At 40.6% G+C, this 20,514-nt stretch overlaps 2 protein-coding genes across 4 annotated transcripts in view; both read left to right on the forward strand.

The window, feature by feature from the left end:
* LOC101942052 (interleukin-1 receptor-like 2) overlaps positions 1-5,614 on the forward strand; it is a 67,338-nt gene extending 61,724 nt beyond the window's left edge. For both annotated transcript variants that reach the window (XM_065580929.1, XM_065580930.1), the window contains exon 13: positions 5,469-5,614. The gene's annotated coding sequence lies outside the window, so the exon portion shown is untranslated. The remainder of the gene's footprint in view (positions 1-5,468) is intronic.
* LOC101945423 (interleukin-1 receptor type 1-like) overlaps positions 1-20,335 on the forward strand; it is a 34,913-nt gene extending 14,578 nt beyond the window's left edge. The window contains exons 2-12 of one of the 2 annotated variants that reach the window (XM_065580909.1): positions 1,592-1,658; positions 5,469-5,718; positions 6,072-6,258; positions 9,069-9,254; positions 10,708-10,870; positions 11,293-11,358; positions 13,190-13,313; positions 15,521-15,669; positions 16,625-16,768; positions 18,586-18,753; positions 19,573-20,335. In XM_065580909.1, the coding sequence (XP_065436981.1) occupies positions 1,598-1,658; positions 5,469-5,718; positions 6,072-6,258; positions 9,069-9,254; positions 10,708-10,870; positions 11,293-11,358; positions 13,190-13,313; positions 15,521-15,669; positions 16,625-16,768; positions 18,586-18,753; positions 19,573-19,952 (1,878 nt within the window). In that variant the 5' untranslated portion in view covers positions 1,592-1,597 and the 3' untranslated portion in view covers positions 19,953-20,335. The remainder of the gene's footprint in view (positions 1-1,591; positions 1,659-5,468; positions 5,719-6,071; positions 6,259-9,068; positions 9,255-10,707; positions 10,871-11,292; positions 11,359-13,189; positions 13,314-15,520; positions 15,670-16,624; positions 16,769-18,585; positions 18,754-19,572) is intronic. The other variant, XM_065580910.1, reaches the window with a different exon arrangement.
* Positions 20,336-20,514: the final 179 nt, after the last annotated feature.

Below are 20,514 nucleotides of genomic sequence, written 5' to 3' on the forward strand. Positions count from 1 at the left end.
GCCAGAGAACGGCAGGAAACCAGCATTCTGTTTCTCAATGTTTCATTTATGGAGGCACCCCAACAGTAAGACTATCTGGTACTAAGTACAGATAAGACAGCTGGAGGCTAACGTATCTGGTATTAAAAATCTACTCAAACTTGTGCAAAAAGTTATAAAGGGGAAAATGGCAGAAAATAACTGGACGCCAGAAATGATCCTATTCTTTGATATATTGTTCTCTTTCCATCAAAATATTTTCATTTTTTAAAGTGACACCAAGGAGTTATGCTAAGTTGAGCATTGTTATTTATGTACTGAATTCAATGAGAAAATGTCAGGTTTCATCATTATAGGAAGTTTCTGAAATTCCACCCAGAAATGTTTGTCTTTACTTTTTAATGCTCAACATACTCTTTGTGCTCAACATTCTTGCAGCCATTCACCCTTTCTCATAGCTAAGCAAGACTGGTCCTGTTTGATACTTGAAAGGGAAACATATAAGGAGGAGTTTAAAAAATAAAAGGCAAGCAAGTGTTGCAAGATGTAATGCTGTTGACTCAGTACACAGCGTTCTTCTGAGCTCATCTCACAATATTGTACAAGGGGTACTGCTCAGCTGGAAGTGCCTGAGATGTGAACCAGTGATCATCTAAAGATCCTGTGGCCCTTTTCACAAGAATAGGGTGGTTAACCCTCGTGTCCTGCTCTAATTGCAGTTTTTAGGTAATTATATTCTTCTTAGCTAAAACCCCTCTGTTTCAATTGAAGAAGCTATTCTTCACTCCCCCCCCCCCCCTTAATAGAAAACAAGTGCTGTGTAGTGTGACTGGTGCAGAATGGTCCCATTGTTCCATTGCAGAAATGGGTGTATTTCACTAGTGCACAGTGCTTTTCAACCTTTTTTCATTTGTGGATCCCTAAAAAATTTCTAATGGAGGTGCAGACCCCTTTGGAAATCTTCGACAGTCTGCGGTTCCCCAGGGGTCCGTGGACCAGAGATTGAAAACTATTGTTCTGTAGTGAAGACAACATTTCACAGACCGCTTAGATGCAGTCTGCAGACCCCCAGGGGTCTGTGGACCACCATTGAAAACCACTGCATTACTGGGTAGGTGATTCCCTCCAATGTACTGCAAATTTATAAAGCATGTTGAGCGCCTTCTGGGAGAAAAGTACTATATAAATTTAAATAATGTGTGGAATGTACATTAATATAAACCAGCGGTCGGCAACCTTTCAGAAGTGCTGTGCCGAGACTTCATTTATTCACCCTAATTTAAGGTTTCGCGTGCCAGTCATACATTTTAACGTTTTTAGAAGGTCTCTTTCTATAAGTCTATAATATAGAACTAAACTATTGTTGTATGTAAAGTAAATAAGGTTTTTAAAATGTTTAAGAAGCTTCATTTAAAATTAAATTAAAATGCAGAGCCCCCTGGACCGGTGGCCAGGACCCAGGCAGTGTGAGTGCCACTGAAAATCAGCTCGTGTGCCGCTTTTGGCACGTGTGCCATAGGTTGCCTACCCCTGATATAAACTATTGAAATTCAGCTTTGAAGTGTTTTTTGAAAGCCATTATTGAGGTCTTTCTTTTTTTTACCCTCTCTAGTGAAACATGACATCAACAACATTGTTTTTGTGCAGTATAACAGTATTTCTTTATTCACTCAAGGCAGGTAAGTTAATCAGTGGATCCTTAAGGGTTTGTTCTGAAATTGGTTCTTTCACAGACATTACAGTAATTTTCTTCGAGAGTAGCTGTTTCCAAATATATGTACATCTAAAGATAAGCAATCTTAATAATAGTGGTACTTCTGTGCCCAGGGTATGCAAATGTTTCCATTGCATACTGTCTTAATAACAGTAGAAGTCTTTGAAGCAGAGTGTAATATGCAGCATTCTGGCATATTAAATGTCTTATTGGACAACTTCTGGGGCTTAGCTTTGCTGAATGTGTTCACATTATAATGAAACATACTCATGGCCATAAATTTGAAGATATCAACTTTGTAACCAGTTAATCATTTTACTTAGTGATGATAACCTACTTTTCGTATATGTAACCCTTCTGCCTATCTAAGTTGGCAGCAACAAGGGCCGGGTTCTGTATCTAGGGGTTCCGTTTCAATAACGCAATGCAAAACCGGCTCGAGCCCCCACCCAGTGACCTGGGACAATTACATACCACCCCTGGGCGCCTCTAAGAGGCAATACTTCCCCTCTTGCAAGCACGGAGTCTGAGTGTAGCAGAAAATGTTTAATAACATGAGGGAAACGACATCAGCATTAAATTGGAAAAAACACCACAAACAGGATTCATAACACAAACCTTGAGCAAAAGACCCATCCCAGCAAATTGGGCCGTGTCCTTTCCCTTTGGTTCTTGAATCCAGCAACCCAAAAAGCACCCAGAGTCCCCAAAGTCCAACACCCCCAAGGTCTCTTGGGTCCAGCAACCACCCAAAGTCCAACAACCCCCAAGGTCTCTGTCCCTGGTCAGTGCAGCCCCAGAGTAAAAGGGGGGCACACAGGGTGTTAAGGGGCACCTTACATGATCCGAGGCTGACCGGCCATCTCTCCGTGGGGTGCCGCTGCCGCCTTCACCATGAGCCAGTCCACTTCCTGCCGTGCCATGAACTGCTCTGCTCTACGAGCTGCTCCGCTCCGCTCACCGACCTGTGAGCCACTCCAGCCATCCCCGCAAATGGCTCCGCTCACCGTTCCTTGGGCCACTCGCTGCTCCTCCAAACAGCTCCACCAGCCGCTTAGCAATATAGCTTCAGGCACCCCCACTAGTTAACATAGCACTCAGTGATCTCAGCTCTTAGTAACTTTAGCTCTTAATGATTTCAGCTCATAGGAGGGGAGCCCCAGTGCTGGTGCACTATTGGCCCAAAGTGAATTCAACTCAGCAGCCTGTAACTGGACTCCTCATGGAATCAAAGTTAGCTCTGACATTCAACAGTGGAGAGAGGATGGGGTACAATTGGTGTTTCAGGCCCTCAAGAAGGGGGGAGCCACATACTATCAGGTACAAATACCTGTCCCCATCTTCTCTTAATTCACTGGGTTGTGGAACCCATGTCCCTTGTCTAGCGAGAGCTACTTAGGTGATGGTGAGACCCTCTGTCATAAAACAGTTTCATTGACCTTGATTCACATAATCAGGGTAACAACACTTTATTCCTCCTTTCCCAAAAACAGAGAAACTGGGGATCCCACCCCATCCAAAGTAACCACTATCAGTTGCTGTTGTCTCATGCCAGGCGGGTGGGTGTGCCTATGCAAACAAGATCAGCCCCTGGAGTTCTTTTCCACACTCGCCATAATTCACCACCAGATGTTAGGGTAGAGCTCATCCTGACTCTGCTTAAATATAGATATAGCTCTGAATTGCATCCATCTTGCTTTGCCCTTCAGTCATGGGCTAACAATCCAGATCTGCTGCTGCTGCTGCGCTCTCTCTCTCTCTCTCTCTCTCTCTCTAAATTTCTAATAGATCTGGTCTGAATAAGATGTTATTGGGGACAGACAGTTATTGAATTTTCATAGAATGTTACTAATGCAAAATGTGCACATTTAGTGAAAAAAAAGAAATAATATATGAATTGCTAGCATGATCTCCATATATCCTGGTTAATGCCTTGCTTCCTTATCATATATACCAGCATAAATAAATTACTCTAATACGATAACCTAAAATGCTTCTTCACTTGATCTAATAGGTGGAACTTGAATTTAGATGTTTGGGGTGGGAGAAATATCTGGTTTTCCCTAACTGTGTTTTTTAATATAATATAGTTGAAGTTAAAATATATATATATATAGATGAGGTGCAGTATGAAAATTTATCTTAAATATATGCAGTAATACAAGAAATTTTGACTTTGCCTCTACAGTTAGAAAAAAAATAGCTTATTTGTATTAGCATATCATTTGCACAATAATATGCCATATTATTCATTGTTATCTGATCATGTAATAGTAGTAATAATATCATAGCGATAATGCTACATAATAGCATATAATGCCTTTATATTCCGAAGGATCCTATATTGTTTTACAAGCTAAGGGCCAAATCCTCCTATCGAAAAAGCTTGCAGCCGGACACAGGCTGATTAAAAGAAAAACGCCATGAATTTTCATTCACTGAGTTTCTAACAGATCATTCTGGTGAAGATGGGTTTTATGTCTGTGGACAGAGGAGCTGTGTGGCTCGCTAGCCCAATGGATGTCCTAACTTCTGTATGGAAATTTTGTGGCTAGTAGGCCATTAGTGGGGAGGGGCTGATCATGTGGGATATCCGTTGGCTGCTCTCTACCATGGCAACAGGTACTCCCGTTGGCCTCCCAGCCTATGCATCTTATAATTCTTACCTGTGCCATGAAAATACTAGCTGGCACAGAGTGGGCTTCCTAGAAATTGATATTGGGAGTTCGTAAAACACGTCGCTGTTTTGGATACTGCTTCGGGTTTGGTGGCAGAAAGGAGCCTATTCCACTACCCTTTATGTTCTTTATAGCCAGATCAGGTCAATATTTGCATGTGTTTCATACCCTCCACATTTAAAAGGGGAGGGATTTCTTTGGCTCTATAGGTACAGAAATTACTTCACCCACCACTAAAATACAGCCCTTTGTCACAGGCTGTAGCAACAGTTTAACAGCACACAGTACTACAGAAAAAATGTGTTGAAGTAGAGCATGAGAAAGAAAACCATAATCCAACTGAAACAAAAGGAATTTTAGATGAGCAATATGTAGTGATTGAGTCTGAAATATAACCATGACACCAGAGTTGACAACTCTAACAAAAGGTTCATAAGGTAGGATTTTTCAAAAATGCTCACCGCTAGGCTAATTCTGCTCCCACTGAACCCCACTGAGTTCAATGGGAGCAGAATTAGGCCAATATTGAGTGCTTTTAAAAATCATACCCTTCATGCTCATGAGAAGGTGGCTGAGTGGAAACCCCTTGATATTTGTACAATTTATACTTTCATCTTCAAAATTCCATTAACTAGATGCTTTTACATACAGAAAGATGGGAACATGCATTATTCTCTCTTTTGATGGCTTATTTCAGATGAAGAAGCTACATTAAGAAACAAAGTAAGAATAAATAAGAAGTCTGTGTGTGTGTGTGAGTGTCAGAGAAAACAACGATTCACTAACATTCTGCATCGAAGATGAAAAACAAAAATGGCAGCCCTGCAGTAGGGATTTGCCCATGTTTAAAGGTGCAACATGCAGAACCAGAATATTTCATTTCAGTTGCCTAGCTACATCCACCACATCATTTGAGTATGATGATGTGGTATCTTCCAGTCTGAAGATGAATAACAGTAGTTCTCTCTCCTATAACTGAATTAAGGATGAATTTTGAAATTGTAGTAAACTTTGTCAACATAGTAAAGAAATAAACTCAAAATTTTATTTTACAAATTTTAAGCTCTTCTCTTGTTTTTCATTTTGTCTTCCTTTAGAAGAATGCGAAGTCTATGATGTGTTTCTTAAGCACAATTTTGTACATGAAGGACAGCCACTTGCTGTCAACTGTTCAGTAGATAAAATACTGAATTTTAAAAACACAGACTACAACTTGACTTGGTACAAAACTGGTAGCCAAACATCTGTGTCTAAAGACAAGCATTCCAGAATTCACCAGCAAAAGAACTTCATTTGGTTTCTCCCTGCAACTTTAGACGATTCAGGATCCTATGAATGTGTTATAAGGTAAAGACTTTTTAAAAAAAAGTTATACTACTGCAGAAGTAAGCTGCAAAATTGTGTGTAGGGTTTTTTTTGTTTTTGCTTTTTTTGCGGAGGGTGGGTGGGTGTGATAATCAGCATATAGTTACATTTCTTCATAAGTACTGCTGTGGAGGGAATTAATACAATAGAGGGCATGTTTATAATATTTTTACGCTTTCAAGATGGGCCAAATATAGAATGGTCAGTTTACTATAGAAACTACAGACTTCCAAACCCCTCCTCTTCCTCCTCTAAAAGAAGCTGCATATCTTGAAGTTGTGAGGCTATACACATGGATAAGTAGTTTAATTCAGCTATTTTATGTTCCATTGCAGGAATTTATCAAGCTGCAGAAAAATATATATGAACCTAAGAGTTTTCAAGAATATTTATGGTTTATGCTTTAATGAAGAATTTGCCATTGGGGAGGAGATACTAACATCGTCACATGCTAAGGTTGTGTGTCCTCATTTGGATTATTTCAGAGATGAGGAGAATACTTTGCCCCTTCAGTGGTATAAGGTAAAAATAGTACTTTTTTTTGCGGTCATAACTCCTTGATAGGTAAACTATAATCAGTGTTTTTTAATATCAGTCACTGATGTTTATGAATGGCAATGGAAAAACTACAGCATATTTTAAATGAGACGAGCTTTTGCAAAATAAACTGAGAAAAGGTGACAATTACCCTTTAGCTTTTGTTCTCTAAAGGCATGTACTAGTTAGACACCCCCTAATTTTTGGTCTGTGCCTTGTATTTATGAATTATGGATCAGAAAGTGAGCTCTAATTTGAGCCACCAAACCACATGCCATATTCTTACTTGCTAGTGAGGTGTAACTGCCTTGAATATAATTTCCTTGTGAAAATAAATTTAGTAAACAATGTTCTCATCTTTCATAAAGGGAAGGTATCTTGTGTGGGGTTGCTATGCTCCCTCTTACGTTACGGCTGCTTAACACTTCCCATTATAAAATTATGTTACGCAGTCAAAATGACGGTGGTTGCTGCAGCTCTTTCCCTCATCCAGATATTCTTTGGCCTAGCAAAGGTGTGCTGGGCTGAGAGCCAAGGGTCCATGATGTTGGGGTAAAAGTTGGGAAACTTGAGTCACAAGTCCACCCAATTTGGGCGTTCTCAATTTTGGCCTTTATTTATACAATTTCTGACAGAATTATTGTCATTTATAGCATCTGGACATACATTTATGCCAGACAAATAATAACAGACAAGACGGAGTTGGCAAAGGGCTCAAGTTACCACATTCCGGGGCATCGGAAGTCCTCCTAGAATTCTTGATGGTCATTGTTTCCCTGATCTCTTGGTCTGGTCTTTCAGTCCTCTCCTTCAATTTCTGGTCTGGTGTTTCTCCAGTTTAGACCCTTGTTCAGTTAGGTATTTTTAATACATTTCTGTATTACAGATTACTTAATAGTTATCCAATGGGCTGTTAACAAACCAGCCCTTTGGGTTTTGGATGACCCATGCATTGTGCATGCTCAAATTCAAGTGCTCTGGTTTTGCAGTTTTGGTGTCATGTTGTTTTTGTGTCACCTTACCCTGGATCTCCTCTGTTAAAAAGGCTTCTTGTTGTTACAGGGTTGTGTGTTTTTACCCCCAGACTTCCAGCACAACATGTTACCTTTGTTTTGTTGGCAATAATATCATTTTAAGCAAATCATCAATTCTGTATAAAGGAATTGCCAAAACCACACTTATGCCAGCAAGGTCTTGACCTAAGAGTTACTTCATTTGTACTCATTCACTCCCCATAATTACAAATCATTAAAAACATAGCTATCAAAACTCCTAATCTTACTGTTAATAATACTCCATTTTATATTTCAATGTTATAATGAGTATATATTCTCCCCTTCTGCCTTTTAATCTATTAGAAAGGGTGGGGGAGTTATGGAAAACGTGATGATGATTCTTTAATGTCCGTATTTCTTATTTTCTTTAAAACATGGGTTTTTCATTCAAAGTCCAGTTTTCTTGGTGAATCATTTAAAAAAAATTAATGATTTTTTCCCCCGTGAATGCATTTTGAGAGGAGTTTCTGTTTTAGGACCTTGATATTTAGTTGCTTTTAATGGCTCTCCAACAATGAGTTCTAGATACCTTTTTTCCACACCGGTGTTTGGTGCCCTTTACAAGTCTTATTAGTGAGCAAGGATTCATATCCCATTGAGAAGTTACACAAGGTCAATTCTGAAAACGCAGGGAACAGATTTAAAAATTGTATTAAAGCTAATGTTAAAATTATATAATATTCAGCTTGAGGAAAGAGTGTCTGTACATCTGGATGTAGTGCTTAGATTATCTAAAAATACATAAAATGAAAATAAGTCATACAATACATATAGTACATAATCAGCAATAACCCAAATTTAGATTAATAAGTCTAAAGATACAGTATAGATATTAGTATCCAAATATTTGGGTACATTACTCATGAAAAAGTTATACAGAGAGTTGGTTGTGGAAAGCAAATATAGCAATGAGGGCAGATTGTCCCTCAGTAATTGAGAAATTAGGATAGGTCATCCCTTAGAAAATACAATCCATCAGGGAAGTATTTCAGTTACTTTCCTGACTTTGCTTCTCATCGGCACTCCAGCTAATCTCCCCTGGTATTGCCAATGTCCTGTGATGTGTTCTAGATAGATGTCCCTCAACCATCTGATGGCATCCGACGTCATGAGTTGCCACATCAGCCAAGTGTAGCATTGACCAATGCCGCATTCTCTAAACACTTGCTCGTTACTGGGGTCCCATGCACCCAGAGCTCCGATGATCAGCGCATGAGTTTGAACCTCACAGTCCCTAGCTCTCAAGGTGTTGGACAGAAGGACGTATTTCTCCAGCTTCCGAGATCAAGTGTCGTGGAAGGCCAGGGTCCTATTTTCAAAGGCAACTGTGACATCCAGCATGATGAGCTTCTTTCGTTCCTTGTTGATGATGACGATGTCCAGTCGGAGTTGGCTGTCCGTTCCGGGGATGGCAGAGTTTACGGCCACTTTCCTCAGGGGTGGCGGGATGGCTCTGACTAGGCAATTCTGGATGGCATTGTGTCACAGATGCCAGGCTCTGGAATGGGGCTTGCAGCTACACAGGACTTAGGGTAGTGTCTCGTTGGCATAGCCACACTTCCTGCATTGCTTGTCCCGATTCCTGTGGCAGACAGCTCAGTTCAGTGGGATGCAGTTGAGCCAGGCCTTGTGGATGCACCTCCAGTTGGCAAATCGGGTGAAACTGCCCCCGGAGTGGTTGCTGTCGTCCCACTTGCATATCATCTCAAAGGCCTTGCCCTCGTCTGGCTTCCGTTTCAGGTTTTTCACGTATTGGCAGCGGATGGCATCCTTCAGGGTCCTCTCCAGCATGGTTCTAGCTCTCGGAGTGATGATTGTGTGCTCTTTATTCTTCACCTGTGGCACCAGGACTCCCAGCTCCTGGCGTTCCTTGCACCATGTCCAGTGGCAGCTGATACTTTCTCCAGTCATTGTGTAGCATTTCAGGTATGAGTCCAGAATGAAGCAGTCTCTTCCTTCTCTTCCAAATTTGCATTACAGTGAGCCACTCGAGTAGGTGGCGACATCTTGGTTGGAAGGGGTCCTGGTTATTCACTTCCTGATGACGTCATGCATAGCACTCTCTGCGAAGTTCCTCACCATGGTGTTAGTAGGCAGAAGGCATGAGTGATCACCGCAACATTGCACAGATCACCCATTTGAGGGACTTTGGTGCCTCCCTGCCTGTGTGAAATGTACACCAGTTCATTGATAGCCCTCTGGGGAAGAAATATCCACTTTTTCACTAGCTGCCTAAAGGTGCTGTCTGCCTTGTTAAGAAGTACCTTCACCATGGCAGATCCCCTCAGGACAAATGAAATACGGGGGATCAGGAAGATGTTCAAGGCATTGATCTTCTGCCATGGTGCCAGTAGAGAGGAGTCAATCCTGGCTACATCTCGTAAGATCTCTGTGATGGTATCCTCAGGTGTCTGCTGGATGCAGAAACCTATGACTACATCTCTAATATGGCAGATTCAAATCTTTTCCTTTTTTCCACATTGCCTACTAGAAGGAATGTGCTAGATCTGTGTGCTTGGCTGTGCAACCTGTAAAATGGCGCTACTTCTGCATATGTAGCCGACCATTCCCATGTGCTACATGACTTCCTCCAGTGGCTGGTACACAACTTGTTCCTGCTTCTTGCTGTTAGTCCTTTAGCTTAAGTGGTAGAGGTCTGTGTGGCAATCTTGAAGGTGCAGGGTTCAAGCTACCTTGATTATTTATGAAGGGGACTGTTACAGTTGTACATAATAGAAATGTTTTTTTCTTAACGAAACAGTCCTTGGTTATGACATAGTAAAAAAATACATTAAAAGAGTGCTGGTAAAGTTGTGTAGCTCTCAAAAAACAGGAAATGCCAGAAAGTCTTGTGATCTAATCCTACCTCTTCCACTGTCTTACTGTCTGACTTTGGCAAGTTCCTTTGTCTTCCTTTCTCCATTTCCCGCACTGTTAAATCTGAATAATAATAGTTATCCACCTTCCTCGCAGGGATGTTGTGAGGATGGATTAATGTCTGTGCAATCCAAAGCGCCATTTAAAAAAAAAGTTAAGTACTCTGAAAAATCAGATACTAGGTATGTCAAGTTGGGTGCCCTATCATTGAGGTACCCTAAATTAGTGGACATTTTCTGCAAATTCTGGCCTCTCATTGCTTTAATTCCCCCTCTGTAAAATGAGTTATTGTAAGTAAGCCTGTCTGTGGACAGACCTGGAGTTGGTTTGAATCACAACCTCAGAGCCTAGGGAAATGTTGTGTTTTTCCAAGACAAACCAGGGAGACTGTCCCAGCTTTATGGTCCAGGAAAAGCTTAGGCTGCAGCATACAGGCAAGCCCTGGAGGGACATGCTATTGTATTCTATCTGTGATTTAACAGAGCGTTGTAATTGTGTTTAGGAGTGTGAGCTGCTTGAAGAGGAAAGGTTTGTCTCTTTCAATGATTACCTTGTGATTAAAAACGCAACTCTACATGACAAAGGAAACTACACATGCAGAACATCGTATACTTACAAGGGAAAACAATATAACATTTCACGAGACATTCGTCTAACTGTGACAGGTATATGCCTTTTTATTTTTTATGTCCTTGCACTTCAAAAATACTATCCAGATTCTCAGCTATAGCTAAAGAACAGTGTGTGTGTGTGTGTGTGTGTGTGTGTGTGAGACAGCGAGATGGTGGTTTACACTTCACTTTCATATTCTTGTGGTTCTGCTGCCGCCATTGTGTTCAGGGTTGATCCCCTTGTGCCAAGATAGAGCAGCCCCAGAACTTAAAGAGGAGAGACGAGTAAATTAACCTAAAGTAGCAAACAAAAACATCAAGGGTTTGGCTATTGCATTTTAATATTGATCACTATCTATTCAGAAGTCACTGTTTGCATGTCTGTCTTTAAGAATGTCATCACTGTGGCCGTGTAGCACTTACCATATGCTGCAGCGGCCATTGAATTTCTGAAATAACTTTGTTTTTTTGTTTAGTGAGTCCACGGAACACACCACCAGAAATATTTTACCCAAGAAACAATACCATTGAAGTAGAACTTGGTAAGCAAGTTTTCTTACAACAAAATAATAATGTGTATCCTAAACAGAATTTAGACTCAAGAGGATTTCCAAGTGCTGTTTGCTTAGTCATATCTTCCTTTACAGCAAAAGTGCCCCTTATGCAACAAAAAACTACTAAGAGTGTGTCTATACAACAGCTGAGATGATGCTTTCCTGCGTGGGTAGACAGACGCACAAGCTTTGATCAAGCTAGCGTGCTAAAAATAGCAGTGTGGCCACAGTGGCATGGACTAGCTGCCCAAGTTTAATTCTGCCCAACCCCCTGGGTACATACTCTGGTGGCTAGCCAAGCTGCTACAGCCACGCTGCTATTTTTAGCAGGCTGTCTTGAGCAGAAGTAGTGCGTGTCTGTCTACCTGCGCTGGGAATCACCCTCTCAGCTACTGTGTAGACAAACCTTTTGCAGCCAGGAAACTCCATGAGATTCAGCTCAGAGGGTCTCTCATATATTAACTTCCTGAGGGAGAAGAAGGTGGAACAGACAAGAGGTTTGACCTTCCAGACCCTAGGAAATGTCCAGGGAATATTTTGAGAGGCAGAGGAAGTTGTATGAGGTGACATTGCTTTCCCCAGCCGCCTTCTTCACTGCAGCACAGCTCCTTCTGTGCTCTTTAGAAGTGGCTGCTCTGGAACGCCTACAGATGTGGAACAGATCCAGTGAGGAAACCCCTGTGAAACTTTTGGATGGCTGATGCCACAGAGAATGGCTAGTCTCTCCTGGATTCAGCTCCTTCTGGCCCAGCCAGTCCCCTTCCTAACCTGCAGATCCCTGAACTTGTACATTTGGGTCAGAGGGGTTTCTGTGAAATGGAGTGGGAAGGCATGGAGAACGTAGTGTGAAGCTGCTGTTGTTGCTTTGCCCATCCTGGACAAATTGGAGAAATGGTCTGAGGTAAACAGGATGAAGTTTAACAAAGACAAATGCAAAGTGCTCCACTTAGGAAGGAAAAATCAGTTTCACACATATAGAATGGGAAGAGACTGTCTAGGAAGGAGTACGGTGGAAAGGGATCTAGGCGTTATAGTGGACCACAAGCTAAATATGAGTCAACAGTGTGATGCTGTTGCAAAAAAAGCAAACATGATTCTGGGATGTGTTAACAGGTGTGTTGTGAGCAAGACACGAGAAGTCATTCTTCCACTCTACTCTGCGCTGGTTAGGCCTCAACTGGAGTATTGTGTCCAGTTCTGGGCACCGCATTTCAAGAAAGATGTGGAGAAATTGGAGAGGGTCCAGAGAAGAGCAACAAGAATGATTAAAGGTCTTGAGAACATGACCTATGAAGAAAGGCTGAAAGAATTGGGTTTGTTTAGTTTGGAAAAGAGAAGACTGAGAGGGGACATGATAGCAGATTTCAGGTATCTAAAAGGGTGTCATAAGGAGGAGGGAGAAAACTTGTTCACCTTAGCCTCTAAGGATAGAACAAGAAGCAATGGGCTTAAACTGCAGCAAGGGAGGTTTAGGTTGGACATTAGGAAAAGTTGGTTAAACACTGGAATAAATTGCCTAGGGAGGTTGTGGAATCTCCATCTCTGGAGATATTTAAGAGTAGGTTAGATAAATGTCTATCAGGGATGGTCTAGACAGTATTTGGTCCTGCCATGCGGGCAGGGGACTGGACTCGATGACCTCTCGAGGTCCCTTCCAGTCCTAGAATCTATGAATCTATGAAAAATCCTCTGCCCTCTCCATGCCTGTAGCTGACTTCCAGTGGTTTTTGCATTCTTATATGTATTAGTGTAGGGAATTGTATGGCCTTTAACTACAATATAGTTATTTAAATTGCCACTTTGTAACGCTGTCTTGTAGGCTCACGTGTCATAGTGGACTGCAATGTAACAGGCGCTGAAGTGTTTCAGGTGTACTGGACAGTCAACAACACATACATTGATATATATTATAAGAGTAGAATTTTTGAAGAGGAAGATTATGAGTAAGTATGCTTCAAGATCAGAATGTATTGGATTATCAGCTAAAATCTTGTATAATTTCTCTGTTTTGTTTGAACCAGCCATGGAAAATTTACTGTTACACAAATAAACACATTTTTGTGATCTAATTATAGGTGGGGCTGGTAGCACTGCCTTTTACTAAGGTTCCCAACACTCTTGGTTAGAAGACCTTGTTTTCAGTTGCTTATTACTTTGCCAAACTTTAATTGTTTGGGCTGAAATTTTACATGCTGGGTTCTGCTTCAAGCTGATTTTTTTTCCTTTTAATTCCCGTCAAAACGGTTCTGACATTTCTGAGAATGAGGTTGGGGCAAAATGATTTTTTTTTTTTTACCCTATGTTACAAAATTCTGGCAACCTTTTATTTGAAAAGCTCTAGTGCCCATATGCTTTGGAGCAGGGGCTTTAAATTTGGCTGGGGGTGGCCTCTGTGTCAGGGTTGCATATTTTTCCATCCCCATGAAAATCTGCCTAAATTTGGCTACATTATGAGCCTTAGAAACTTCTTAGATTTTACAGGTAAATTCCCTGAAGATTCCGTCCACATGGAACATGCTTCAGACGAGGGCTCAGCAGGACTTTCCCTTCACTTGCAGCTCTGGGATGCTGCCCGGTCTGGGTCTGGGCACCTGAATTGAGAACAGGGAGACTCCCTCTCCTGTGCTCTCAATGACTACCCCCTCCACACACATACACGCACACACGCATGCCTCATTGGGCCCAGGCAGTGTGAGAGAGGAAGCTGCCTGATTCAAATGCAGGGGGGACTAGAGCCAGAATGTAGGAGTGTAGACAGGGACAAGGAACATTTGGGAGGCAGAAACTGTGACTGAAGGCTGGCAGGGAGGGGCTGAGGGAAATAGGGACTTGGGGTGGGCAAGGAGGCTAGGATTGGGAGCTGAAGAGGTAGTCGGGAAGAATGGGAAGCCAGTAGGTGGCGGGAGGACTGAGATTGTATGAAAAGCTTTCATTTATGAATATATTTAAATAATTAGTTGACATTTCAAATGATAAATAGAATATTTTAAGTGATAAACATTAATTGGATAAGCAGATAGGTTCTTTAATGTGAGACACGTAATATGAAATGATATCCCCCATTCGCCCAGTACTAAAAAGTTACAGTTTCTAATGTAACATTTACCCCACCACACTTAACTAAGCCGATGTGTGATAAGGTTAGTACCACGGGGGGCTTGGAAAATATCATGGGAAAGAATTTGTGTTGGGCCTCTTAAAAGTGCAGCACAAACCTCAGAGCCCAGGGAAGGGAGGGCTAAGCACTCCTAATTCTGTAAAAAGAAGAACAGGAGTACTTGTGGCACCTTAGAGACTAACAAATTTATTAGAGCATAAGCTTTCGTGGACTACAGCCCACTTCTTCGGATGCATATAGAATGGAACATATGTGCATCCGAAGAAGTGGGCTGTAGTCCACGAAAGCTTATGCTCTAATAAATTTGTTAGTCTCTAAGGTGCCACAAGTACTCCTGTTCTTCTTTTTGCGGATACAGACTAACACGGCTGCTACTCTGAAACCTTCCTAATTCTGTGCTACTCCTGGGGCTGAAATGGCAGCCATGCCTGAACTGTCTGTGGGTGATGGTACTCCCAGAATTGTATTAGTGTTATGGTCCCACCTCCTCTAGCTCCAGCCCCACCCCTGGCCCATTTCCTACACCAGGGCTTGTGGTGGGATGGAAGAGGGACCTTGTGTGGCAGCCTGTAGCTTCCTTATGTATACTTATGCTGGGGGGCATTCTCCCCCAGCCATCTCTGTGGCCTCTACAGCTGCATCCACAGCGTTCAAAGACATTAAAAGCTCTAGTACAATCCTTTCCCTACACTCATGTTTTTGCAAGCTGAAATGTGCCCGTAAGTTTAATGTATAAAGCAAATATTTTATACGAGTAGCCTACAGAAACTGTGTATGCTTTTGAGGAAACAGTGCACCAACTGTGTTTATATAAGGATGTCTCCTGATCTCCATCTTGCTTGTCAGAGATAGACAAAGTGTCATGATGATCCCCTTATAGATTCAAGCTATCCGTCAGTTCTGAAAAGAATCTGATATATGGTCATAGTGTTGAAGATCAGTGACTATTGTCCTGTTGTGATTGCTAGCGAAGAAACCACTTCAGTAAGGATTGAGTTGTTTTTATTACTGTGTTTGCTACCTTTTGGATAGAGGCGAAACTTTGTGTGATGGACACCCTCTCACTACAGTGAGACTCAACATTTCCGAAGTCAATAGCGAGGATTACGAACATCACTTTGTCTGCCATGCTTTGAATTCCTTTGGTCAAGTTGCAACATATATAGCATTAAAACACAGAGGTAATGCATTATTGGATACATTTGATTTGACTTTCCCAGGAAGAGTTGAATACTGTGCTCAGATACCATAATTATGCGAGTTATATACGTATCTAAATAGATAAACTGCTTTTCCTTTTGATTAACTTTAACTTTAAGATTTGTGAGTTGCGGGGGAGGGCAGGACTCAGAAGGGAAGGTAGGGCTGTGTGTGTGTGTGTGTGTGTGTGTGTGTGGAAATTGGAGGTGAGCATATGAAGATTTAGGAGATGAATAAAAAGGCTGAATGTACATATGTGAAGGGAAATTTTAAACAGCAGAGTTTGGAGGGATTTCTACACTAGAGTAAATTATGAGAAGCTTTCAAGGAATAGAAATGAATGAGCAAGGTTCAGAACTACTGTGCCATATGTTGGATGATCAAAAATTGAGGCACTCAGAAATTTGACCCTAAATGACTTGCTTATAGCTACACACTGAGTCAGTGACAATGCTTGGAATAGAAATTGAGTCTCCTGACTCACTGTCTTACACACTAACCATCAGAAATCCTCAACCTGGACTACACACGACAATCAATCATTGTGGGTCAAATTTAGGGGTTACTTTTGAAAATTTGTGTATTAATTTATTTATGCCAAGGTTTCTTCATCTATAAACTACTGCTAACACTATTTAACCTAGAGAGCTGTTATGAGGATTTATTCATGCTTGTAAAGAGCATTCACATCCCCCAGTAGCAGGTGTTATGAAAACATAAAATGTTAATGATTTTCCTGTGTATTAGATGCTCTACTTTTTGCTTTGCCCAACCAATAATTGATATGGTTGTTCTATAGTAATACATATGTATAGTTTATTTTTATTAAAAAAATGAGAATATAGAAATGTAGCTTTTGAATATTACTACAGTTGTTTGAAAGTTCAAAGTTGGACAAATTCTGCAATTTCTTCTTTTTTTCTTTTACTGATGCAGTTGCAGATTTTCACAAATCACTGACTGGAGGATTCATTGCATTGCTGCTTTTAACAGTTGTTACGTTATTAATCTTCAAGCTTTTCAAGATTGACATTGTGCTTTGGTATCGTAGTTCTTGCTGTGCTTTTTTAAAGAAAGAAGGTATGTCAGAGTAGCCAGTTTGCTACCTTTTTATATTGATTTTTGTAACTTACAGAAGAGTATTTAGGAAGGTCTTCTGATGATGGGAAAGAAATGACCCCCGGGGTAGAACTTGTTTAGAATTTTCTAAAGCAATTGGAGCGTGTTTGAAATGAGTGAGTAAAATGCATACCATACTAAGATGATAAACAACTGGAAGTATATGTGGCAATGATGGTTAGGTGGTTCAACCAGAAATCCATGCTTTCCCCAGATCTGTGGATTGCTGTCTGCTTTGCTAAAAAATGCTCCTTGTTTTGCCATAAACTTTATAGCTTACCTGTTGGTGACCAGTAGAGGTCACCAGAGCAACGTACTGCCATTTAGCAGCAATGGTACTGCCCAAGGTTAAAAATAATTAAAAAAATAAAATAAAAAAAAAAAAAAAAAGCTTTGTATAGGAGAGGCAACATGAGATTTTGCCTGGAATGTTTCTATTGAAAATCAGACTCTCAGACACTGTCTACAAGTTCCTCTTTTTATCCATCCCCTTCTCCGTCCCCTTCCTTTTAAAAGCTGAAAGCTATGAGAGGCAGGTGCCAAAGGGGGAAAAAGTGCCACCACTGCCCCATTCCTTGATTACCATGTATTTTATTACTTTTATGCACTGTGGGGATGTGTGCAAAGGTTTGAGAAGGGGGAGCAGCTGCTACATGATATATTATTCTTTGTACTGCAGAAGCACCTAGGAACCTCTTTCACTGACCAGCATTCTGTTGTGCTGGTCACTGTACAAGCCCAGAACAAAAAGAGGGCCTTTGCCCCACACAGCTTACAATTAGAGCCAGACAACATTTTTTGGAGGAATGGGTTATTCCTGTTTTGGTCAATTAGAAACTATTTGTGAATTTGATACAAATTTGCCAAATACTCTGGGCCCAAAATAACAATAGTAATAATTTGGGGCTAAAGTCACAAAATGAGTAGAGGCGGTGATGCTGCTGCTGCTCCCCTTATAGCAATGGGGAGGTAGGGGTGTTGCTCTTATAACCTTTAACCCCGTGCTTAGGGCACTCACTCAGGATGTGGGAGACCTAGGTTTGAATACCCACACTGGAATAGGGTTTTGAACCGTGGTCTCCCCCCTTCTTCTACTAGCATTAGCTTCCTGTCCTGCTCAGGGAGAGGATTAATGTTTAGTAGGGCTGGTTGAAATGATTTCATTGGAAAGGAATTTTGACGAAAAATGGATTTTGGTCAAAAATTAAAATTTTCATAGGAAAATTTCATGTGACAAAATTTTCCAGTTTTTCAATGAAAAACCAGATTTTGGGTTTTGGTAAAAAAATTTTTTTTTAACTCAACACGGTTTTTGAAAAGCATTTGACTATTTTTGTTTGCTTTGTTTATGAAAAAAATATATATTTTTTGGTGGGAAATTTCTACCAAATCTAAACCCCCAAAATGTTCTCAAATTTTCTGCTGACAAATATTTGGCATTTCCCATTAGCTCAGGTGTTCAGCCAATGTCAGGCAGGAGAAGGGCTGGAGAGCATTCTGGAGGAGGTAGGTATGCTTGTGGATGTCTTCCTAGGACCAGTGGGGCTGGGACTTCTTTCCCTGCAGATCGTAGGGTGCTGTGCCCAATCCACATTGTGGCAAACCCCTCATCCATGAGGAGAGAATGAGTTAGATCTATGGCTGGTCATCCACCTTTCATTTTAGAGCATTTCATCCTCTTTCCTGGTGGTTTGCCAGAGGATTTTAAATACTAAACAATTAAAATTGTAATAAAGGTAGTTTTTTTTTTAAAGGAGTCTCTTGCTCTTTCTTTATAGCTTCAGATGGGAAGATCTATGATGCATACGTCATGTATCCAAAACCCAATGGGGTGAGATGTGTCTACACCCTGAACAACTTTGCTCTGAGAATACTACCCGAGGTCTTAGAGAGCCAGTGTGGATATAATCTTTTTATACTTGGAAGGGATGATTTATTAGGGGAAGGTATGTTAAAAATAGCAAAATTAATATTACCCTTGCTGTGTTTCCATTTGACATGTTGTTCTAAGATTTGTTGTGTATGCTGGTGATGAAAAAACAATGTGAGACTGACTAATTTTGTAAACTTAGTTTAGCTGCATTGACTATACCATTGCTGATTTTTAAGGATGAGGGACTGGAGCAACTATTCCCTACGAAGAATTCCTCTTCTGAGACAGAAATACAAGATGCCATTATTTAATTAAAAAAAAAAAAACCTCAAGTGAGAATAACAAGAATACCAATCATTATTGATGATGATGATAATGATAATAATAATAATCTAGTTTTTATGTAGAGCTTTTCATCAGTAGATTTCAAAGAGCTTTGTAAAGCAGCTAAGAATCCCCTATTTTACAGATGGGGAAACTGAGGCACAGAGTGGTGAAGTGACTTGCCTAAAGTCAACTAGCAGGCCAGTGGTCAAACTGGAAGTAGAATCCAGGTCTCCTGAGTCCCAGTCCAGTGCTTTATCCACCAGGGAACACTGCCTCCCACGTGCCATTAGTGGGTTTTGTGGTGTGGATGTCTGTTCAATGAGATCTAGACTACAAACTCATTTCTCACAGGTCACTGGCAAGTCCTCAGGTAGAAACCACTTTTGATCGCTGCTGAAGTGAGCTGGATTGGAACTAACAATCTGTTTTTGAAAGGTTCTATATTCTACTAATCTTCTGAGCGAGCCACTGCCCCATAAGTATGTACTTTTAAAATAATGAGAGATGTTTTGCATAAGTTGAAACTTTTCTATGCCTACTTTGATCATTCTTGCATTACTTACAGCTGTGGTCAATGTTATTGATGAAACCATCAAACGAAGCAGAAGACTGATGATAATTTTAGAATCAGAAGCATCGAGTTACAATGTGTTAGAAGATACCTTTGAACAGCAACTGGCTGTGTACAATGCTCTTATCCGGGATGAAATAAAAATTATTCTGATTGAACTAGATAAAATACAGGACAACACAAACATGCCAGAATCCATTAAATACATTAAACAAAAGTATGGGGCCATCCAGTGGAAAGGGGACTTCACAGAGAAATCTCACTCAGCAAATACAAAGTTCTGGAAAAATGTGAGATACCGAATGCCACCCAGACAAACAGTGTTTTCCTTGGATCCAAAAACTTTTCGCTATTCTGCAGCAACAGAAAGATGATGATGATGTATTTTAATGGCACAGACCAGCTCACTTTAAAATATTTACTATGGACTATTTGTCTTCAGAAGCTTCTTGTGTGTATTACTAACTGGTCACCTCAGTCACTTAAATGCTTTGAAGATTAAAAAAGCCCCTCTACAACATAATTTTGTTGTAGATTAAAAAATTCAGTTGCCACTATGCCATTGTGCAGATATTGGGAGGTATCTGAATCATTGTCTCAGTATCTCAGATATTTAAAGCTGACATGTAGCAAATGCAGTGGCACATAATTTTTGCAATTTCTTTAAAGAAAACTTATTGCAGAGAAGTTTTTTGTTTTTTAAATTGAGGTTACATAACTAATACAATTAAATGAACATTCATTCTGCCTAGATTTTTATACTGTGGTTTTGTTGTTGATATTTTTTTTCTGAAAATAATTTGATCTGATCTGATCAAGGTACTTGCAAACTCAAGCCATACCTTTTTCCTCATTTCACATGCCTCCCCTTTATTTTCGTCTCTTTTCTTTTTGCTCTTTAAAGGCATTTTGTTTTTCTAAAGCTCCTTTCATCTG

The sequence above is a fragment of the Chrysemys picta genome, chromosome 1, assembly GCF_011386835.1.
Source record: "Chrysemys picta bellii isolate R12L10 chromosome 1, ASM1138683v2, whole genome shotgun sequence".
NCBI lineage: Eukaryota > Metazoa > Chordata > Testudines > Emydidae > Chrysemys > Chrysemys picta.